Raw genomic sequence first — 10,366 nt, 5'->3', positions numbered from 1 at the left:
CTGGAGCTAACGGGCCTAGGGCAACCCCTGAAAAACAACCCCAAAGCATTATCCCTCCTCAACCAAACTTTACAGTTGGCACAATGCAGTCAGGCAGGTGACGTTCTCCTGGCATTCACCAAACCCAGACTCATCCAGACTGCCAGATAGAAAGCTGTTCGGAGCTGTTCAAAAATATTTACCAAATATATTAAACAAAAGATAGATAATGTTCTAGTCAATTCATAGATATCTTATACATTCACTACTAATCAATACAATAAGGGAAATACAGCAGTGTACAGTGATCTCAGGACCAGAAAGCAGAGCTAATAATATCAAACTACAGTCCCAGCCACATCAGCTGCCCAGCTTGTAAACATTAGGGACAACACAGCAACGCCCTGTGCAGAAAAAGTGCATTTTCCTTTTATATATTTGATTTTTTACATTCAGGTTTGCTGAAATAAATCATAAGATTAACCCTAGTACAGACTTTCTAAAAGCATAACAGATGTTCACAGATTCTAATTCTGGATTGTGCGAAAACAAAATATTGCATTTGAAGATACCATAAGTGAGATTTTCCATTACTACGTTATGTGGACTTCCCTCCTTATTATTTAGTTTAGATGTTGCAGACGCGCCCATTGTGAATGGGTGCATATAATCAAGCACACAGCCATCCAATCTCCACAGCAAAATATTGGTTGTAGTACTGAAAAGGTCAGTAACAGTGGCACTGTCATAGGATGCCGGTCTGCTAGATCTGCCCGGTAAGCCGCAACTGCTATTATTGTGAAGTGGAGACGTCTAGGAGTAACAACAGCTCAGCTATGAAGCGGTAGACCTTGTAAACTGATAGAGTGAGACGGCTGAGTGGTGAGTGGGTGAGAGTTTGGTGTGGAGGAACTTGAGTAAGCTCCATAGAGCCCTGCCCTTTGGGATGATATGGAATGCAGGTTGCATGCCAGACCTTCTTGTCCAACATCAGTGTCTGACCTCAAAAATGCTCCTTTGGCTGAATTTGCACACATTTTCACAAACACCCTCCAAAACCGGTGGAAAGCCTACCCAGAATATCTGCTAAAGGGGGCCCAACTTCCTATGAACAACCATGGTTTTGGAATTGTATGTCCAATAATCTCATAAAGGTGATGGACAGGAGTCCACATAGTTTTAACTATATAATGTACTATACAGTTTATAAAAACACCCAACTCCTGAAATCACTACATAAAAAGTGCTGCTGTTATTTAAATAGATGATCCATCTTGGCTTAAAGGCTCAGTGGGGCTACACATGACACACAACACCTTAAACACCAACATGGCATGGTTGAGGTCCAGTGGTCAGCCAATCAGCCAAGTGGGACATTCAATTTACACAGAGGGTGTGCTTTCACGGAAGTCATGCAATGGAAGTTGTAAGAGCAGATTATCTTTGGCCATCTATTAGATATCTTAGGTTTATCAGGTTACAGATTCCCTTTATATATGATAATTAGAATATTCAACTTTTTGTTTGGAGATTTTACAAAAAATCAAATGATATTTTTTCTATTTTTAAAGCTTTCCATGATGTCTTTGTTCCTCAAACTATAAATTACTGGGTTAAGCAATGGAGTCACCACCGTGTAGAGCAGAGAAGTGATTTTACCCAAAATTAATAACTTTCCACCTACTGGAACCACATAAACTGATATCAATGTTCCATAAAATATCGAGACCACGGTCAAGTGTGAGCTGCAGGTGAAGAAGGCTTTTTGTCTCCCGCTCTGTGATCGGATTTTCAGGATAGTGAATATGATACAGACATAAGAGGCCACAATTATCAAAAACGGACAAGCAATTATACAAAAACCTATTATGAAAGTCTGGACCTGGAGTATGAAGATATCTGAGCATGAAAGCTCCACAATAGGTTTGTAGTCACAAAAAAAATGGTCAATCACATTAGCTCCACAGAACTTCAGCCGTGCTATTGTCACCGCATTTATCAATGTCATCAAGAATCCCAGAGTCCAGCTAGTAACAATAGACTTCACACAAAATGACTCATTCATAGTAATATTGTAGTGCAGGGGTTTGCAGATAGCAATATAACGGTCATAAGACATCACTGTTAGAAGAAGACACTCAACACCTTCTAAGGATCCAAACACATCAAATTGAACTATACAGGCAGTGAACGACATGGTGGCCCCTTCATGGAGCACTACACCAAACATGTTGGGAATGATATCAGTGGCCAGTAAGATATCAGATAATGATAGGTGCGTGAGGAAAAAGTACATGGGAGAATGGAGACTTCTTTTCATAAACACTAACATAATAATGAAAATATTTCCAACCATGGTCAAGCAGTACATGATGAGCAGAAAGAAGAAGAGCAGATACTTGAGCTTGTGAAGACCTGGAAATCCCAGGAGATGAATACTGGAGATATTGTTCCTCATCTAGAGGATAAAACAAAAATATCCTTCATGGAGCTAATTTTCCACTTAAGTGAAGGATAATTCCAATAGTTTATATCTCTATTCTAAATATATCAGACGTTAATATGTTACTTATATTACTTTGGCCTCTTGTGCTATTTTTTCATTTTACATATTGTGTTGAATTTACTTCAATGTTACAATATAAGTGCAAATTAAGGCCGAATTCAGATGAACGTGGTGAAACCCGGATGTGGAAAAATGACTGTTTTTCACGTCCAACCTGCCCCCGTGCGGGTCCTGTTTTCACGGATCGCTATGAACTTAAGTTTATCGAGGAATCTGTGCAAACTGAACATAATGGGACATGTTCTATTTTTCAATGGACCCTTCACAGGGTCCATTAAAACAACAGCCGTGTGAACGGCCCGATTGAAATACATGCATCGGTGTGACGGACGTTGTTTAAACAGCCATCACACGGACGTATGCCACGGTCGTCTGAATTTTGTCCATCAAGTTTAACCTATCAATTAACAGTGTTGACCCAGAGGAGGCAAAAAAAACCTACGGGGAAGTTGCAAATTGGCTGCTTTAAGGGGATAACAATTCCTGACACCATTGAGGAACGGAGAACAAATTCCTTGACCAGAGGCTTAATGTGTGCCTTTTATAATGCTGGTGTCTTCTTATTTACCATTTATAACATCTTATGTGGCACCAGGGCCCAGGTGTGACTGCTACCTCTGCATCCCGTATGGCAATGCCCCTACCCTGGATACCCAACCCAGCTCCAAGAACTACAGAGTTACGAAAGATAATAATTCTGTTCTGTGATGTATTCATGCACTGAAAGTCTGAAAATCAGCTCTCGGCCAGAGTTATGGAGTTATAGTTTCCCTGAAAGCTTTACTGACCCGACGATCACTGTTTTAGAGATCTTCTGCTGTCTTCTACTATGGCAGAACTGAATCCGTTGCTGGTCGTGGCAACACAACGACCAAGCTTCGCTGTCATGAGCCATCCTTGAGTTTATCAAGGAAGAACCTCAACTGATACAACCAGTGACCATGGCTATTGTGCATATTAGACTCTGTTCACAACTGTATCGTGGCTTCCGTTTATAATGATTGCCAAAACGCAGTACCGGATCAGTGATAAGATGGATATCACCAGCGCCCTATGGACCCCAGTGTCTTACATGGGCCTTCAACTCAAATGTGAACAGAGCCTTACATGCATAGAGGGTCATCGATAAACAAAAATCACTGACAGTAAGGAAACAGAACAAACGGAAGGAAAAATCTAAATGGAAGCTGAACAGCAGTAGCGGGACATAGAAACGGTTGTAGAAATCAATGCTCAGACACCGAACAATACATTCATCATTCCACCATTCCCTGAGCACATAACGTAGATCCAGTACACACCATGTATTTTTTGTAGTAAAGAAATTTACCAACGTCAGTGTTCTTTTATCTTCTAACCTGGCAAAAAAATAAGGCAGAAACTATGAGCTATGGGATAGCAAAGGCATGGTAAAATCATTTTATACATTTCCATTCTGTCCCAAAGCTTCAGTTATTACACCTTGGGGAACTTACTGTCTTTGTCTGTCGTGTCCCCATAGAAATATAGTTATTCCTAAAGTCTAGTAAATAACATTGTAAATTTAGTGTAACATTACCTAATAACAATAAAAACATAAAACTGATAAAAAATATATTCATTCTATATTTATATATTCTAATTTTCTAGTAACAATTCTAAAACTGGTGGAAAAAAAAAAGTCCAAACTTACCTCCATATCTGGCACTGAAGGTCTTGGGTCTCTGCCTGCATGGCTTGTTTCATCGTCAAGGTCTCGGGTTCACCAGCAGGGTCCATGGCCTGAGCGTACTGTCACGGTCTGTGGGTATGTGGACCCACTAAGCCACACTGCCGTAGCGGGGAGACAGCTGGCCTAACTACAGAGCACCCAATCAATACAAAGTCCCGCACAAGGGTACCTGAATAGTCCAGACAGTCCAGACAGTGTAGATAATGCCACACTAGCCTCTGTATATAATGCCACAATGAACTCTGTAGATAATGCCACAGTGCCCTCTGTAGATAATGCCACAGTGCCCTCTGTAGATAATGCTACACTGCCCTCTGTAGATAATGCCACAGTGCCCTCTGTAGATAATGCCACATTGCCCTCTGTAGATAATGCTACACTGCCCTCTGTAGATAATGCTACTGTGCCCTCGGTTTCCTTTTTAGGGAAATGTTGAGGACTTTTTTGCAGTTTATTAACCCAGACGTCCATTGGTGCCCAGTTTTGAAGTTCTCCTGGGGCAGGGTGCAGGCTGTGTTTGCTTTGACCATTTTTTCCATTTCTTTCACGTGTTCATAAATAAGACACATTATATCTATGATACTTCATTGGCTGCCATGGACACTACAGGCGCTTGTGCATTTCTTGTTTTTAACTGTAGAGTGAAAATTCTGTAACCGTGAAGAGGAGATCATCCTCTAAGAAATCATCATGTTGTCCACTAGTTCATCTTTTGACAAAAACTGTGGTGAAGTGCACCTGGATAGAGACAGACAATAAGGGACTGCCTCACATTCCCCGCAATCTGACTGTAGAGAGTGGGCACAGTCTTGTATGAATAGTATCTTTTTATTTTATTCACCATCTGTATAACCAGTACCAACAAACTTCAGAAGGCCTAAGAATATACCAGCTGGAATGGAAGGGACTGTGTCACCAACCAGTAAGAATTTAGCGGATAGCTGTAGGCATACTGTTGTAGGAGTAGACTGCTTGTGTAATGACGGGGGTAGGGAAACAGACAAGTGAACCCTAATCTACCCGCCACTCAGTCCCTGCTTACTTGCAACGACCCGCCCTAGGCGACGGGGTACAACTGGGCGACGGTCCCTACACTCAATAAGTGCACAACAGACAAACAGACAAGGGTACACAGAAGCAAGGGGAAAAGGGGCAGTTGCCCACGGCAACACCGTGAGCAACAAGAGTAGTAAACAAGCCGAGTCAAACCAGGAGTGTACGAGGTACCAAATGCAGAGCAGGAGAGTAGTGAACAAGCCGAGTCAAACCAGGAGTATACGAGGTACCAAACGCAGAGCAGGAGAGTAGTCAGTAAGCCGGGGTCAAATATGAAGCAAGGACAATAGTAAGAAGCTGCAGCAGGGCCAGGAAACCAAATGAGAAGAATCACAAGCAAGGAGGAACAGGAAAGGCAAGTATAAATAGACAGAGGGCAGGAGCTAGCTCCGTCTGGCCAGGCTGTGATAGGTTCTCCCACTCCTAAGCCTGCCACCCTGAGTGGTGGAAGATGGAGTCAGTCTCATAGACACAGAAGCAGGTGCAGACTGATTATCTATGGGCGTTGACCCAGAAGCTGTGCCTGGCAGATCCTTTACAGTACCCCCCCTTTTATGAGGGGCCACCGGACCCTTTCTAAGTGGACCTGGTTTACTAGGGAAACGAAGGTGAAACCTTCTGACAAATATCCCAGCGTGAACATCCCGAGCGGGTACCCAAGTCCTCTCCTCAGGCCCGTATCCTCTCCAATGGACCAGGTACTGGAGGGAGCCTTGGACCATCCTGCTGTCCACAATCTTGGCCGCCTCGAATTCTGCCCCCTCAGGGGTGAGAACAGGGACCGGAGGTTTCCTCGAGGGAGCCAAGGACGGGGAGCAGCGTTTATAGAGGGAGGCATGGAACACGTCGTGTACTCGAAAAGATGGTGGCAACTCTAGTCGGAAGGAGACAGGATTGAGGACTTCAATAACCTTGTACGGCCCTATAAACCGGGGAGCAAACTTCTTGGACGGGACCTTAAGGCGCAAATTTTTAGACGATAGCCACACCAGATCCCTGACCATAAACAAGTAGTTAGCAGAACGTCTTCCATCTGCCTGAGTTTTTTGTATGCTCTGGGACGCCTCTATGTTCTTCTGAACCTTAGCCCAGACTGTGCACAGTTCTCGATGAACGACCTCTACCTCGGGATTGTTGGAACTACCAGGTGAAACGGAAGAGAACCGTGGATTAAACCCAAAATTACAGAAAAAGGGAGAGACCCCTGACGAGTTACTGACCCGGTTATTAAGGGAAAATTTTGGCGAGGGGAATGAATGAGACCCAATCATATTGACAGTAAGAGATAAAACACCTTAAATATTGTTCTAGAGACTGATTAGTCCTCTCAGTTTGGCCATTAGTTTCAGTATGGAAGGCAGAGGAGAAGGACAGATCAATCTCCAACTTTTTACAGAAGGCTCTCCAAAACAATGAAACAAATTGTACCCCTCTATCAGAAACAATATTGACAGGGACCCCATGGAGACGCAGGATGTGTTTGATAAACAAGGTAGCTAACGTCTTAGCATTGGGTAGTTTCTTGAGGGGCACAAAATGGCACATCTTACTGAAGCGTTCTACTACAACCCACACCACCGACTTGCCTTGAGATGGAGGCAAATCAGTGATTAAAAACAATGGAGATATGGGTCCAAGGTCTCTGGGGAATGGGCAAAGAACGTAGTAAGCCCGCTGGTCGGGACCTGGGAGTCTTGGACCTAGCACAAACATCACAAGCGGCGACGTAGGTCTTAACGTCTTTAGGCAACCCAGGCCATTAATAGTTTCTGGCAATGAGGTGCTTGGTACCCAGGATGCCTGGATGGCCAGATAGTGCAGAGTCATGATTTTCCCTAAGTACCCTTAGCCGGAATTTCAGGGGAACAAACAGCTTGTTCTCAGGAAGGCTCCCGGGAGCTGAACCTTGATCAGCCGCAATTTCAGAGACTAAATCAGAATTAATAGCGGAAATGATTATACCTGGAGGCAAAATACAAGCAGGATCTTCCTCCAAAGGAGGGCTGGCCATGAAGCTACGTGACAGTGCATCAGCCTTAATATTTTTAGACCCAGCCCTATAGGTAACCACAAAGTTGAATCTTGTCAAAAATAACGCCCAATGAGCTTGTCTCGGGTTTAGCCTCCGGGCAGATTCTAGGAAAACCAGATTCTTGTGGTCGGTAAGGACCGTTACCTTGTGCCTAGCCCCCTCCAGGAAGTGGCGCCACTCTTCAAATGGCCATTTAATGGCTAAGAGTTCGCGGTTGCCAATATCATAGTTACTCTCAGTGGGCGAAAACTTCCTGGAGAAGTAGGCACAGGGACGGAGATGGGTGAGGGAGCTGGTACCCTGGGACAAGACAGCCCCCACTCCCACCTCGGACGCATCAACCTCCATGATAAATGGCTCCATTTGGTTGGGCTGGACCAGCACCGGGGCCGAGATAAAGCACTTCTTAAGGACCTCAAAAGCCTGGACAGCCTCAAGAGGCTAGTGGAGGAGATCAGCACCTTTGCGAGCGAGATCCGTAAGAGGCTTAGCGATGACAGAGAAGTTAGCAATAAACCTCCTGTAATAATTAGCGAACCCCAGGAAGCACTGTAACGCCTTCAGGGAGGCAGGTTGGACCCATTCCACCACAGCCTGGACCTTGGCAGGGTCCATGCGGAATTCATGAGTGAGGATTTGACACAAAAATGGTATCTCCTGCACCCCAAACACACATTTTTCGGTCTTCACAAACAGTTTGTTTTCCCGAAGGACCTGAAGAACCTTCCTGACATGCTCAATGTGGGAGGACCAGTCCTTGGAAAACACAAGTATGTCATCAAGGTACACTACAAGAAATACCCCCAGGTAGTCTCTTAAAATCTCATTTATGAAATTCTGGAAGACCGCGGTAGCATTACACAACCCAAAGAGCATGACGAGGTATTCGAAATGACCTTCGGGCATGTTAAACGCAGTCTTCCACTCATCCCCCTCTTTGATGCGGATAAGGTTATAAGCCCCCCGTAGATCAAACTTAGAGAACCATTGGGCCCCCTGAACCTGATTAAAGAGATCAGGAATCAGAGGAAGGGGATACTGGTTCCTTACAGTGACCTTATTCAAGATTCGGTAGTCAATGCATGGCCTAAGACCACCATCCTTCTTCCCTACGAAGAAGAAGCCAGCACCTACCGGAGAAGTAGAGGGGCGCATGTAACCCTTGGCTAGGCATTCCTGGATATACTCTCTCATGGTTTCACGTTCGGGACAAGGGAGATTAAATATCCTACCCTTAGGGAGCTTAGCTCCTGGTACCAAATTGATTGCGCAATCATATTCTCTATGAGGAGGTAACACTTCGGAGGCCTCCTCAGAGAAAACATCAGCAAAGTCCTGAATAAACTCAGGTAGAGTGTTCACCTCCTCAGGGAGAGAGATAAAATTAACAGAAAAACATGACATCAAGCATTCATTACCCCATTTGGTAAGGTCCCCAGAATTCCAGTCAAACGTGGGATTATGCAACTGCAACCAGGGAAGGCCTAAAACCAAATCGGACGATAATCCCTGCATTAACAGTACAGAGCACTGCTCCAAATGCATGGAGCCAACAAGGAGTTCAAAAACAGGGGTATGCTGTGTAAAATAACCATAAGCAAGAGGAGTGGAGTCGATACCCACTACCGGGACAGGTTTAGGCAAATCAATCAAAGGCATAGCTAGAGACATAGCAAATTCCACAGACATGACATTAGCAGAAGACCCTGAATCCACGAAGGCACTGCCGGTAGCAGACCTACCACCAAAAGAGACCTGAAAGGGTGTAAAGGATCTGCCAGGCACAGCTTCGGGGTTAACGCCCATAGATAATCAGTCTTTACCTGAGTCTATGTCTCTGAGACTGACTCCAGCTTCCACCACTCAGGCTGGCAGGCTTAGGAGTGGGAGAGCCTATCGCAGCCTGGCCAGACTCAGCTAGCTCCCGCCCTCTGCCTTTCCTGTTCCTCCTTGCTTGTGATTCTTTCTGTGTGGTTTCCTGGCCCAGCTACAGCTCCTACTATTTGATCCTGCTCCATACTGACCCTGGCTTACTGACTACTCTTCTGCTCTGCGTTTGGTACCTCGTGCTCTCCTGGTTTGACTTGGCTCGTTCACCACTCTGGTTGCTCACGGTGTTGCCGTGGGCAACTGCCCCTTTCCCTTTGCTGTGTATTCCCTTGTATGTTTGTCTCGTGCACTTACTGAGCGTAGGGACCGCCGCCCAGTTGTACCCCGTCGCCTAGGGCGGGTCGTTGCAAGTAGGCAGGGACAGAATTGCAGGTAGATTAGGGCTCACTTGTTCGTTTCCCTACCCCCGTCGTTACATAATCACAAGCCCATACCTAGTCTACCCTGGTCCCTGTCACTACTATGGACCCCCTTGAGACCCTGGCTCAGCAAATGCAGGGTCTCTCCCTACAGGTCCAGGCCCTGGCTCAGAGGGTCAACCAGCCTGATGCTACCATTGTAGTCCCCCTCACCTCACCTCTTGAACCCCACCTCAAGTTGCCCGACCGGTTCTCAGGGGACCGGGGGGCTTTTCTCTCCTTTCGGGAGAGTTGTAGGCTTTACTTTCGCTTAAAGCCTCATTCCACAGGTTCTGAGAACCAGCGGGTGGGTATAATTATGTCCCGGCTCCAGGAAGGGCCCCAAGAGTGGCCCTTCTCCTTGGCTCCTGACGCCCCTGAACTTTCCTCCGTTGATCGTTTATTTTCTGCTCTCGGACTCATATGACTTTAAGAAGCGTGTTATGACCAGATTGATCACATGTGCCATGCAAGGAGCGTGTGTCAGGTGACCTAGACGCAGTGCAGCCACAACATTCTTCCCGTTATCATAGACAACATTGCCCAGTGTGAGTTTCAGAGGAGATAGCCAGCGTGCAATTTCCTCCTTGATGCACAGCAGCAGCTCCTGCCCTGTGTGGCTTTTCTTGTCCAGGCTCAGCAGGTATAAGACAGCGTTGTGGTGCTTCAACTTGCACCTATGAAAAGAGGAGGGAGGAGGAGTGGAAGATACGCTGTGTCCTGTCGGGGACGGG

General features: G+C 45.5%; 1 protein-coding gene across 1 annotated transcript; it reads right to left on the bottom strand.

Annotated features, from left to right (window-relative positions):
• Nucleotides 1-1,522: 1,522 nt before the first annotated feature.
• On the bottom strand, nucleotides 1,523-4,303 carry LOC142750727 (olfactory receptor 10AG1-like). The gene is made up of 3 exons (XM_075859712.1): nucleotides 4,218-4,303; nucleotides 3,876-3,903; nucleotides 1,523-2,437 (listed from the first exon to the last, which is right to left on the bottom strand). The coding sequence occupies exons 1-3, from the start codon at nucleotides 4,301-4,303 to the stop codon at nucleotides 1,523-1,525; spliced, it is 1,029 nt and encodes a 342-aa protein (XP_075715827.1).
• Nucleotides 4,304-10,366: the final 6,063 nt, after the last annotated feature.

Source organism: Rhinoderma darwinii, chromosome 3 (genome assembly GCF_050947455.1).
Source record: "Rhinoderma darwinii isolate aRhiDar2 chromosome 3, aRhiDar2.hap1, whole genome shotgun sequence".
NCBI lineage: Eukaryota > Metazoa > Chordata > Amphibia > Anura > Rhinodermatidae > Rhinoderma > Rhinoderma darwinii.
Note: the sequence above shows the minus strand (reverse complement) of the source record. Positions and strands in the feature narration are given on the sequence as shown.

Excerpts from the sequence above, each read along its gene's own strand:
- LOC142750727 (XM_075859712.1), bottom strand. The coding sequence starts at position 4,303 with ATGGACCCTGCTGGTGAACCCGAGACCTTGACGATGAAACAAGCCATG. Across the intron at positions 3,904-4,217 it reads CTTCAGTGCCAGATATGGAG|GTTAGAAGATAAAAGAACAC; the intron begins GTAAGTTTGGAC and ends TTTTTTTGCCAG. Across the intron at positions 2,438-3,875 it reads ATAAAAGAACACTGACGTTG|ATGAGGAACAATATCTCCAG; the intron begins GTAAATTTCTTT and ends TTTATCCTCTAG.